Source organism: Toxotes jaculatrix, chromosome 8, assembly GCF_017976425.1.
Source record: "Toxotes jaculatrix isolate fToxJac2 chromosome 8, fToxJac2.pri, whole genome shotgun sequence".
In the NCBI taxonomy this organism is placed as follows: domain Eukaryota; kingdom Metazoa; phylum Chordata; class Actinopteri; family Toxotidae; genus Toxotes; species Toxotes jaculatrix.
Window position 1 is genome coordinate 10,038,332 of NC_054401.1, and position 13,011 is coordinate 10,051,342.

The 13,011-nt window shown below is 41.7% G+C and overlaps 1 protein-coding gene across 3 annotated transcripts in view; it reads right to left on the reverse strand.

Moving 5' to 3' along the window:
* Positions 1 to 13,011, reverse strand: part of ephb6 (eph receptor B6) — a 36,311-nt gene that overhangs the window by 1,118 nt on the left and 22,182 nt on the right. Inside the window, exons 6-19 of one of the 3 annotated variants that reach the window (XM_041044158.1) lie at positions 10,335 to 10,490; positions 9,659 to 9,930; positions 9,086 to 9,167; positions 8,278 to 8,402; positions 7,984 to 8,146; positions 7,727 to 7,841; positions 7,580 to 7,635; positions 7,195 to 7,311; positions 6,853 to 7,100; positions 6,502 to 6,720; positions 6,262 to 6,411; positions 5,481 to 5,665; positions 5,203 to 5,361; positions 2,363 to 3,824 (exon numbers count right to left, since the gene is read on the reverse strand). In XM_041044158.1, the coding sequence (XP_040900092.1) occupies positions 3,719 to 3,824; positions 5,203 to 5,361; positions 5,481 to 5,665; positions 6,262 to 6,411; positions 6,502 to 6,720; positions 6,853 to 7,100; positions 7,195 to 7,311; positions 7,580 to 7,635; positions 7,727 to 7,841; positions 7,984 to 8,146; positions 8,278 to 8,402; positions 9,086 to 9,167; positions 9,659 to 9,930; positions 10,335 to 10,490 (2,153 nt within the window). In that variant the 3' untranslated portion in view covers positions 2,363 to 3,718. Of the gene's footprint in view, positions 1 to 2,362; positions 3,825 to 5,202; positions 5,362 to 5,480; positions 5,666 to 6,261; positions 6,721 to 6,852; positions 7,101 to 7,194; positions 7,312 to 7,579; positions 7,636 to 7,726; positions 7,842 to 7,983; positions 8,147 to 8,277; positions 8,403 to 9,085; positions 9,168 to 9,658; positions 9,931 to 10,334; positions 10,491 to 13,011 lie in introns of those variants that run through there. The other 2 variants (XR_005894386.1, XM_041044157.1) reach the window with 2 other exon arrangements.

Genomic DNA, 13,011 nt, shown 5'->3' on the forward strand with positions numbered 1-13,011 from the left:
TTACCCATCAGTGATACTAGGACAATGTGAAGACCAGTCAGCTTGATGTACCACAAATTGCACCACAGCAAGAGCTGAATCTGATGGGCAGAATCACTATCAGCTTCCCTATCAGCGTTCACTATCAGCAGAGCATGTGGGAAACCCGTCTCTGTTCTCAGACAGCTGCTGATCCCAGCAGATCCCAAACTCTGATTTGACTCAAAGCTGCTGATCAGCGGAACCTGAGAAACATGAAGTTCACACTTTAACATTGTGAAGGTGATATTAGAACATCAAGGTGACTATTCTGTTATTTATGTTGTAGCTACTTTGAAACTGGTGTAAAAGTTTGCATATTTCTCATCTATAATGCTTCTATCTATGATGCTTCTCTCCAGAGAATAAGGTGACAGATTATGGATGTTGTTGAATGTCTGCTGAGTCCATCTCTTTGGTCCAGACTAAACTATTTCAACAACCACTGGATGGATGTCCATAAAATTTTGTACAGACAGTCCAGAGGATAAATCCTTCTGACATTGGTGATCCTCTGACTTTTCATCTCGCGCCACCATGAACCACCGGAATGAAATGTCTTAACAGCTTTAGGGCATATTACAGAGAAATTTGGTTCATGTCCCCCTTATGATGAACTGTGTAACTGTGTGGCGCCATCATCAGGTCAAAAGTTTAATTTGTCCAATAATTTGGTTTATAACACAAAAGGCATTCCCGCCAGCCTCAGCTGAAATTTTGCGCTAAATAGCTAATGCTAACATGCTAACACACTAGCGAAGAAGGTGAACATTAAAAAAATATACACCAACATTAGCATGTTAGCATGCTGACATTAACATCATAGACTGTATAAGACATGGACGTAGCACCTGTGACGTCACCAACTGGTTTTGGAGTCGGTTTTGTAACCAAACCATGGGGATTTGAGCTGCGCCATCTTTTTAGTGGGAGTGTACTTTCCATTTTTGGCGAAGAGTCGGTTACTCTACGGGTCAGCCGGGGTCAGCCGACCGAGAACCCGGCCACTTAGCTCGGAGCAACTCGGAGCTAGTCTAAGGCTAATCAGCTAGGCTAACAAGCTAAGTGGCAGCTACACGCAGCTACATACACTACACGACAGTCCCGGAGTCCGACCAGACTAGCTCGATCTCGTGTAACCGCGACACAGCATACGACAGAGATCATAATGTTGCTGCTGTGTTTTAAACATGACTGTTTCAGATAGAGAAGTTTTAGGTCAAACTGCAGGGTTTGGTGGCGTTGTGGGGGGAAATGTATTTCTAGCCTATTATTTAACTGTGAAACAATCATTATTATTTCATATTGATAAAATATATTAAAACGTTAAAAACATTATTATTATTGTCATTATTATTGATGATAACAATAAAAAAATATTGATAATAATAATATATTAAAATGTTTAAGATTTAATATTTACCGGCTTTCACCGCTGCCTCCACCCACTATCCACTTACAGCAGCAAACAAACAACCGCAGTCGCTTACTGACGGAGCTGCTCTGTCCATGCAATGTCAAACTTTTTAAACAGAAAAATGAGACGAAATAAAATTGCAGCCTAGTATTCCCGCAATAAACGGACTCTGAGAGCACGGAACACACCGCAAAAGCGTTCCAAATATTATCTGCTCCGGTCCTCTATCTGTATCAGCAGCGACCATAAATCGGCAATTAAGTCATAAGCCAGCGGCTAAATATGCTAATACATGCTAATTAGTGCAAACATCCAGGTAAAATAGTGAGAAATGTACTTACCGAAAAAACTGCAACACAGACTCCTTCGATGATCGGTTAGTGCAGTCTACACTACAACAAGCCACATTGTCACAAAAACCTATCCGAACATTGGCAAACAAACACCGCTGGAGGTATCCGGAGGCCTCTGGATGTAGCCGCCTAGCCCAGCCGATGCTTTAGCAAAGAGCTAACTGCCAGAGCCTGTCTATGGGGCTGTCACTCAACGTAACCTCGTCTTAATTTATGTAAGAATTTTAAGCCTAAATAACAAAAACAAAAAATGTACCAGGCTGTAAATATGTTTTTTTTGGCTGTAAAGTTGGCTATTTTAACATGGGGGTCAATGGAGAATTGCTCACTTCTGGAGCCAGCCCCCAGCGTCAGCCGAGGAACTGCAGCTTTTTGAACGCGGAAGTGAGGTAGGTTAAGTTTCACCTCTGAAACCTACGACTGCCCCCCCCCCCCCCCCCCCCCCCCCCCCCCGCCTTGGTGCTAACTATAATCTTCTTCTTTTCTGAGTTGTTAGGCAGGTCAAACATGCTTCTATTGATTTGGATAGATAATACTTTGTAAAACAAGAAACAAATGTGTTTTTAAATAAAATCATATCATTTATTTTACAAATTTGCACAATAATGGAATAGTGGTGAACACTCATACAAGTAAACACAGCTAATAATGTGTGTAGCCTGACACACCTGTCTCAAACACACACACATGCACGCACACACACACGCACATACATACAGCATCATGTACAGCATATACAGTACCTGATGTACATATTAACACAGCCTCATATACGGCACACAGGTTACAGACACACAGGTACATACTTCCAAAGCATTTCGCCTCCTTCCTTCAAGTGTAAATCAGATCAGATTTTGTCCATCTTTCCCACTTCACACACTCACAATATCTCAACGACTCAGTGTCTTTACTCAAGCAATCAAACCAAAAGAGGTGAAGTGTGAAATGTACACATAAAGGTGAGTGCTGTCCACAGATGGACATTTGTGTTTGCAGCGGAGGTGATACTTGTAGAATTTGACAGTATATAAGAGGCCCCACAGTGGGAGTGAGTCATACAAACAGGGCAGCTCTCAGACCATGGATATGTCTATTAAACAAGGAAAAACATGGCTTAAAGTTTTTAAAAGCATCTTTTTGTTTAGTTTTTGTTTCCCCAATTTCAGGGCAGTGATTCATATATAACCTTTTGTTATATATGAATGGTTTGTGGTACTGACTTTGGACTTGTGATTAATAGCATTTTATTTCAATATTGAGCAAACTACAAAATTTTCTGAAAGCTAATGGTAAGACCTTAATGAGACAAACCATAGGCTGCTAGGTAGTACACTGTTTTCTGTTTTTAGCATTTGGTGTGTTAAGTAGAGAAGAAATGATAAAAACTTTACAAAAACTCAAAAAATATTAGAAAAAGGCTTTGATTGTCTTCACGCAATTCTTTGTGAGGAGAGATCTCCATAAGCATTTTGACAAAAAATATTTTATAAGTTTTATTGTACTCAATGGAGGATGGGGGCGGGGTGGGTGTGGGGGGAGGGGTTAGGACTGAAGATGGGTGAGGAGGGAAGAAGGCAGACAACAGTACAGTGAAATCTAGTGAAAAACTTTGAGGAAACATTTAGGTCCTCATTCTCCTTAGCAACTCCCTAAACTCACTTTAACCCGGACTCCAGCTCCCATGGCGCATCGCTGTTCTGTTATTTGTCTTGAGTGACTGGAAGAAAAAATCCGATCTTCTTTTTCATCCCTTCTGGTTGTAGTGTCAGGTTTATCAGAGTACACAGCAACTCTCTAGGCTGATTCTCTTTTTCTTTTGGCTTAAAATGTGCTCTGTGAACATAACATCCGTGTTGCAGAAACCAGACACAACAAGCAGAAGAATGTGAAAACCATAGATATCCATGGTACAGGTTGTTCTGTTCTGAATTCACACCTCCACCTGTCCCTGCGTCAGATGGGCCCTGAGCTGCTGGGCCGCACTGACGATCTTCCTCTGGTGTCCCAGCAGGTTCACTCCAAGATTCTGGACATCACTGAAGGACAGAACAGATAAACCAGGGAGATAAGTTCAACGCTTCAGCTTGTTGTGTACTTTGATATTTTTCAGGACAGTACTGGTGGTTTAATGTTCAGTCTATAAATGCATTTCATTGATAGTCACATAACCCTGAGGCTTTTTATGAACAGTGTTGCTCGTGGTCAATTCTTAAATTATATTTAATTACTTTGTCTACTATTCAATTTAACCTGAAAAAAAGTGAAAATATACAAAGTACTTTGACAAGCCTAAGTATGTTCAAGATAAGAGAGTTTAAAAATTGGATGCAACATATTGGCCAGTATTAATTTTTACTGAATATAGACAACTGGATATTGAATACAGTTAATTTTACGCTTAAAATTTAATACAATATTTAACATAAACATCAGTGACATTAAATAATGGTGACTGACATCAGTGTTGTCCTGGCATGGTCATAAAGATGTAAGCAGTGAGTAGAAACCTACCTTTAATCCAAAATTAATAGTCAACATAAAAGCATTTAATTCATGAGCTAGAACAAAACAAGGACAAGAAAATCTTGGTAGTAGTCCTATAGTTTCATGAACTTACATGTTGTTTTTAAGCCACTGAATCTCAAATTTTAGATGAGTCATGATCAGCCCCTCAGGGGCCTGTTTTCTGAATCCTTTGGTTTGTCTTTTGAACTCTTTTGTGGGCATCTGGAGTTTTTGGACTCTGGTTTAGTTTAAGTGCGGATAGTTTTTCCTGTTTTATTTTGAAGTTATAGCCCTTGTGTATCTTGTCTTAGTCTACTTCCTGTGTTTGTCTAGTTTCCCTTCATTTGTGATTGTCTGCCCCACCCTAATTGGTTGCACCTGTTGCCTATTACCTCATGTAAGTCTTGTTGTTCCCCCTGTATCCTTGCCAGTTTGTCTGTTTGTTCCTGTACCTTGCATTTTCCCCCTCATAGACTTACTTTGGTTGCCTTTTGATCCCAAGTAAGGACTTTTGGAGTTTGCTTTGTGTTTTATGTTTCCAGCCTTTTTCCATCCTTTGTGGATGATTTTTAGTTCTTTTGTTGTCTGGCCCTGGACTCTTCCAGTGATTTTGAGTTTAATTAAAAGACTTTTAGTTTACTCATCGCCTGTCCCGGGGTTTCTGCATTTGGGTCCTCTTTTCCCTTGTTTTCCTGGCTGCCCGGTCGTGACAGGATGCCAGGTTTTTTTTTTATAGTGGACTAACATGAATAAAAGGTCATGACTCTATAAAAGGAAGGAAATCAATCTCAAAACATTTAATGTGCTTTGAAAGTGGTGGACAGTAACATAACATAAAGATTTGCTGCTCAAAAACTACCAGTTTTCTTATTTGATATGAGAGTTACAGTAATGGTCATCCATACTCACTCCATGTTGAGCTTGCTGACTCTGTCTAAAGTGTCCAGGTGTGCCCGATCAAACTCATCCTGATACCTCTCCATCCTCAACACCTTCAGCCAATCACTGACTGTCGCCACTGATGATAAGTCTGTGGGGGTGGGGCTGAGCAGCGTCTGAGAACAGCTTCTGTAATGCAGGCAAATGTCAAAAATGAGAGTATTAGAATCCATAAAATAGCAGATTGTACATCACCTGCTGCTTCTGATATATTTGGTGCAAGTGTTTGCCAGAAGCTGCCGCCTCACCGAGTTGGCTCCGCCTTGAGGGAGGCAGGGTGTCTGATGAGCCTATCCAAGGAGGACAGGAGGGTGTCGAAGCCTGGCCGGTCCCCTCGATCGGCCTGCCAGCACTTAAGCATTAGAGAGTGGAGGGCAGGGGGGCAGTTGTGGGGGGCAGGGAGACGATACTGGTCTGCTACTGCCTTCATCACCTGCAAAGAGAAGGAGAGAGAGACTTGAGACATAAGTAGGGCAGATGGCGTGAGGAGTCTTGTGTAATTGCCTTACATAAAAGGTCACGGACCACTGAAGGCCTGCAAAATGTGACTAAGAGGAAATTATGCAAATTCCAGCTGCCTGACATTTTGTCACCATTTAAATGTGTCTGTGGAATAAAGAAAGAGGGAGACAGCAATAAAGTACATTCACTGTAGAGGAGTAGTTGTAGATTTTTTTTTTTTTTTAAGCACTTTAGTTACTTTCCTTTAGTTGTCCCGTGTTTTAAGAAAGTACACTTCTATTCCTCTAGAATAGAAAAAAAAGTAAAATATTCTACGTTACACCCCTTTGTGAATCTAAGGGCTGATTTGTAGAACAAGGTTTTACTTGTAAAACAGTTAGCTCCAAACACGATATGCATTCGCGATATAAAATACTTGGTGGGACAGACTGGAAAGACTTTTAGTTTTAATTGCATATTATTATAGTGTAGTAGCTAAAGCTGTTCTTAAGTTAAGCTTTGAGTGCTTTTCCATCAATAATTCATTATAACTTCTCCTGCTCAGGCAGAATTTTCTTTCATACTCACTTCTTGATTGCTCATGTCCCAGTATGGACGCTCTCCGTATGACATCACTTCCCACATCAGTATGCCAAAGCTCCAGACATCACTGGCTGAGCTGAACTTGCGATGCTGAAAAGCTTCTGGTGCTGTCCACCTCACAGGAATCTTGCTGCCCTGATGGAGAACAATAGAGGACAAAGACAGAAGCAGTGAAGCGATGGTTAAAGAAACCACACCAAAGAAATTCCCTCTCCCAGAACCTACCAGTGAGGCAGTGTATGTAGGTATGTTGTGGTCCAGGCCCCTCATGAGTCGGGACAGGCCAAAGTCAGACACTTTACACACCAGGTTGGAGTTGACCAGCACGTTTCTGGCTGCCAGGTCCCGGTGGACAAAATTTCTCTCAGAGAGGTAACGCATCCCTGCACCAACCCCTCTGAGCATCCCAACAAGCTGGAGGACGCTGAACTGGCCCTCATTTTCCTGAGGGAAATAAAATGGTAGGATGGAGGAGGCAAAGAAGATTTTTTTTGGTTTATAGTGCAGTTAAATAAATGTGCATTCACAAACAGCAAGCCACTGATGCCAGCTGTTGACAGTGTGTTGTTTTCTCACCCTGAGGAATGCATCCAGTGGCCCGTTCTCCATAAATTCAGTGATGATCCTCTCTGGAGGGCTACGAGTGACCACACCTTCCAGCTTCAGGACGTTGGGGTGGTCAAACTGGCCCAAGACCCCTGCTTCACTGAGAAACATCCCTCTCTCCCTGTCGGACGCCCCCCAGCGAAGAGTCTTCACCGCTACCAGCACCTCCCTGCGACCCATAGGACGGTAACGACCTCTGGAAACCTCACCAAACTGAGCTGGAGTAGAGAGGAGGTGGAACAGATTACACTGTGTTGACCATTGTCACATAACTACAATAAGATTTGAAAGAAACAAAAGCCTGGGGCCTACCTGAACCGATCACCTCTTCAATCTTGAGGTGGGTGGGATCTATCTCACGGGCGAACTCTTTGACCGCCTCACTGGGGTCCTCATAAGTGGATGGGTCCACGTAATATTTTACTCCACCTGGAATTAAAGAGCTATTTTTAGAACTAAGTCTGGCTTGTTTTCAACTTCATTTTCAACATTTAAACAGAATTATTATCATGGTACTAGTTTGGGATGATTTTATTGAACAACAAAAGACCTACTGTGCTTTAAAAGTACGCTACTCCTAAGAATTAATAATATTTTATTACAGGAAAGTTGAGTTCTATTTCAAAATAAGTTTTTTTTCTAAGGGGAAAAAATAGACTCAATTCAAACACATAAAATTAAATATACCTATGCTCACCTCGGTTACTAATGTACCTCTGGAGTCTGTCGCTGTACGGACTCTCCCTCCTCTTACTGCCACGAAAACACAAACAAAATGTGTGAATGTGCACATGATTAAAAAAAACATCACATGTCTGATCTTATGCACAGATTAAGCACCTACCTGCGAAATACCACCACGACAACAATGGCTGCCACAACAAGGAGAAATGCTGCTCCACCCATCACTGACCCCACCAGCAGAGGAAGCCGATTCTGGATCTGCTGTGAATGTTCCTCTGTGGGAAAGAAAGTGAAAAGTCTATATTACCTGTAATATCTGTCATCAAGGTCATCAACACCACCTGTTCAGTTGTGTGTAAATTACAGTAATGCACTTTGACTGAAATGGAGTTCACTGGTATTAAATGGGTGTAGTACCCAGAGGCAGTGTGGTGAAGTAGATGGTGTTGCTGTAGGGGCCGTAGCCTCGTTCATTTCGAGCTCTGATCTGGAAGGCATAGATGGAGCCGGGAATCAGAGAGTTGACGGTCACGGTGTTGGTCTCACTGTACACACTCACAGCACTGTCCACATCTGAACCCTGAGGGACCCAGAAGAAGGACATTTGGAGACTCTCTTGACATTAGTTTGGGCTTCTGAGTGCAAACATGTACTGTGTCCTTGGTAAAAACAAGTTTGTGTGCGCATCTGTAGTTGTGAATTTGTGCGTACCTTATCATAGTATCTGAGTTGATACTCCAGGATGTCTCCATTGGGCCGGTCTGGCTGAGGCCATGAAAGAGTAATGGAGTCTGGGGCTCTACTCAGCTGGTGCATCATGGGAACTGTACTGGGAACTGTGGGGGACAAACAGAAAACCGATGTGTTAGCTGGACTGTAGCTTTCTCTGAGAAAGGTTAAAGCACCCTCTGGATCATCCCACAACTCGTGAGCTATAGTTCTGTTTAAGTGACTGACCACATGGGGTCAGCATTACAGAGCCTGTGGAGGATATTTAGTGAGAAAGAAAGTGGAGTGGAGTTTTTATGGAGCACCAAGCAGGATCTTGTTACAGTGACTGTGCTGGCTAGACCGGCCGAAGAGAACTTTCCAGCATTCCATCCATTTTATCAATAAACTCAGAGAGCACACACAAAAAGATTTCAGATAATTTGGGTACATTGAAAGTTCTAATCAATTTTGATCAATTTCTTAGAAAATTGTATAATGGTGTACTTTGTCTGCACAATGCCCCATTCTTCTCTCCTCTCCCCACTCATCTATCTCTCTCTGTCTGTCTTTTTGTCTTCCTGTTTCTCATTTGTCTCTTTCCTCCTCCACAGTGACTATAATGGGATCTGACAGGGTACTGTAACCTCGAGCAACCTCCTGTCCAGAAAGCAATGGCAGAAAAGATGGAGCAGAGAGAGACAGAGACAGACACACACAGATACACACGCAGTATCTACACAAACATCATCATCACAGCATCTCGTCCTCTTTCATCTCATCCTTCTCGCAGTCTCTGTCCCGTGCTCACCTGACTGGCTTGTAGTGAAATTGATGCTTGCGTATCGAGCTGAAAAAGGACTCAAAGCTGACACTTCATTCATGGCTTGCACCTGTCAATGAGAAAAACACACAGATGTGACATACAAAGCTTTTTTCTATTTACTTTTATGACGTGCTCCAATGTTTGAGAAACAAAGCCTGACATGTGCTGCTGTCTCGCTCAGTCATCAAAAACCAGTAAATGGGAAATATCTGTCCACTATCAATAAGAAATAAGCTGTGATTTAGGTTGAGCTACATCAAGCTAAATAATAAATGTTTGTGTGTATTTGCTGATGTGGAGCTCAAGGAATAATACAGCACAGATGACCCGCATCATCTGAGGCTCCAGGAACTGTTTTGCCATTCACAGAAATTACTTAAAAACAACTTCCAACAGGCTCGAATGATTCAGTCCAAACATTCACCAGTAAACCCAGCACAGCAAACAGTTCAGGTTAAAACAGCAGTAACAGTAAAATCAACTCTCATAGAGAATTTGTATTTACAAGGCGATAACAAAAAATGGTTTGTGTCTTTAACTGACCATTTTCCACAGTACCTGTATGAGATAAGTGACTCTGGTCAGCAGGTTGTTAAGGGTGACCTTGGTTTGTTTCAGGTTCGTCTGGGAGGGACTGAAGGTGACGCCCTCCCCACACCAGGAGCATGATGCCGGGTTGGTGAATGTGGGTGAGGGGCAGATCCGACACACCACCCCATACCACACTTCACTGCGGCCTCCCATGTCCACTGGAGGGCGCCACCTTAAGGACACCCCACCATCACCGCTCTCATACTCCCAAGAGAGAGACACCGGTGCAGAGGGAGGAGCTGAGAAGTAGCAAAGAGAGGCAGAGAGATCGGGAGGGGTTTGACATTCATAATGTAAGCGGTGGACACTTAGATGGAAGCATCTGCTAAAAAGTTTAAGATATGAAAGAAGCCGCATGCTGGCAAAGAGATTCAACAAAGTAAAAATAATGGAAAGAACTTTGTAAAACAAAGTTTGGCAGTGAGGCATTTTAAACTAAGCAGGCATAGAAACTAAATACTTCACATTTTTTTTCTGCTGATGTAATTAAATGTCCATTATACTGTGACTTAAAAAAAAGAGGAAGAATTCTGGTCACTGACAGTAGATCTTGGTTCTCACAGTCTGAGTAAATGACTCCACTGAGGCCCCTTGCACACCTCCCAGAAAGCCAGGCATAAACAAACAAACACACAAAGCTCACTTGTGCAGGCAGAAGAGTTGGCATCGTTGGCTGCACGGTAAAAGCCACTGCGACATTCACACACTCTTGATCCCTCCTGGCTGGTTCTACTGTTGGGGGGACACACCGAGCAAGGAACCGAGCCCGAAACAGACTTGAAGTAGCCCACAGGACAGGCTGCAGAGAGACAAGAAGAGACACAAAGAGGGTTGAGCTTTACATACCATTTATAATCAATTAAATGAAGTGTCATAAAAGTAAAATTAAAATTAAATTATAACTACTAGTACTTATGTTCATTTTTGACCTTAGAAACAGCAGTTGAGCAAATAATCTTAACTAAAGATGGAGTATTGCTCAGTTGTCACAGAACTTTAGAAGATCCATGAGAGCTTGAGAACAAGCGCGTAAGTGAACCTTGAGATAAGACTGTTTTGTCAACTGATTAAGGATCAAGTTTGGTTTATGATAACAGATTCATTGATAAAGGAATGTATAAATAAATGGTGTACAAAAAGGAAAAGATTCAGTATAAATTAATCTCAAATACTTAACCAACATCCTTGATTAAGTCACTGATATTTAAAAAAATATTTGAACTTCATAAAAAATAAAATAATAAAATAATACACAGTATTTTGTGATATACACAGTTTGTGTAATTCTTACATGTCTCGCCCTTTTTTTATTTGGTCAGTTCTGTCCAAGACAAAATCAAACACCAGGTACTATTTTTGGGTAAAGTATCAATTTCAGCTTGGCTTGTGGTTCCCTTTGAGTCAAAAGTTCATCTAAAACACAGCAGCCTGTTTTTTGTTGTTGGCTTTGTGCAGCACAGTCATTTACTTGTGTTTACAGAGGAAGTGGCCTCCGTTAGCAGAGAACAGCAAAACCGCCAGTCACACACACAACTTCACAATGACCACACTGACCTTGCATCAGTGTTTAGGGAAATACCCATGTTTGTTTCCTTCATCTTTGTAAGATAAGAAGATAGATACCACTCACATGTATGTATGGTAAATATAAATCTACCACCAGCTGTCAGTTAGCTTAGCTTAGCACAAGAACTGGAAACAGGGGGGGAAGTTAGCCTAGCCTAGCAAAAACACACTGTAATACAAATTATTCATCATTCTTGATGCTGAGGACAATAATTAAAACTCCAGTGTCCACTTTTTGAGCTTTGTTTTTTGAGCTGTGGTAAAGTCTTCACCACAAGCTATAAAGCTAGTAAGTAGAGAAATTAAGTGTCACATATTGCTGTTTACCTGTAAAAACTCTGTCTCCTCCAAGCTGGTTTAATAATTAGGAGAAGCGAAAATAAGTTGATTCTGAATGACTCTGAATTGAGGACCATATTATAGAAAATGATGAGTTAGGAGTTATTCCTAAATCTGAATCAGCCGCTGAACGGCATAAAACTAGTAACACCCCCAAGTAAAGTGATGCATCACACTGAGTAATTTCTATGTAGTCCCTTCATCGCTTCATGATTATCAGACCATTACCAACCCTTTCTGTGCCCCCTCGAGTGAAGTGACACCATACTGAGCATTACCAAAATGTGTTATACAGAATATCAAATCAATTCAAGTTCACTGCACGCAAAATTATTTCTTTCTCACACAAGCACACACACACAAACACACACACACACACACATTAAAAATACCATTTGAACCTGCAGGCTGTTGTCCTGAACTGATGTGCTTTACGGTGGGAAATATGTGAAAAGTGCCAATTGTTAATGTCAACAGCAGGACAGCTGAGCACGGAGGTCAAGGTGACACACACACTGTGCCGCCGCCTGCCAGAGCCTCGAGTGCTTGTCCTGAACAGGACTATGAGAATATTGTGAGCACTGCTTCTGGTTTGGTCTGCTGCCATTTTTACACTGTATGTGTGTGTGAGTGTGTGTGTGTGTGTGTGTGCGTGTGTGTGTGTGTGTGTGTGTGATTCTGTATGAGTCAATGCCCAAAGCAGCAGTATCAACTAAAGGTTGCATCGATCAAAAAAAGGTCCCTTTGTCTGTAAGCTAAATGTAGTGCATGTGTATATTCTCATATAGAGAGGCTTTCTTGTACATTTGAGTGTGTAAATGGCACACCTGATAACACCTGACTCAGCAGCTTAAAAGAAGGACCCTCTCATATGTATTTAAAGAGTGTTAAAGTGCTCTTAGAGTTGTAGGAGAGGATGAGTGTGTTTATTCTGTACAGTCAGGGAGGGAACGCCTGACTTTGTTTATATAACCTTGTCAAGAACATGTCTTAAATTTGACATGATGTATGTGCGTGTGGCTGCATTTGTGTATATTAGATGATGTTGGGACAGCGTGGGAGGAAAAGATAAGAGGGTAAGATGTGAAAGAGGGAAAGAATAAACAGATAAAAGGCTTTCTGTGTTCTCACTTGTCTCAGAAAGCTGACTCCGCTCTCAAACAGGTGTGAAGAATGGAAAAAAAGAGGCAGAGAAAAGTAAAAAGGATGTGGAGAGATCACAGAGGGACAATAAACCGGTAGGAAGTAAACATGAAGATGGATAGCTCAAGACGAGCTGTTAGGATGAACAGTAGGATTATGTAAATGAGTGCGAGATGGGTAAAGAACGAGTGGAAATAGAGAGGGAAAAACAGCTGGAGAGTGACAACAGAGGTGGAGAGGAAAACATCCTTCTTCCTCCATCTTTTATGTCC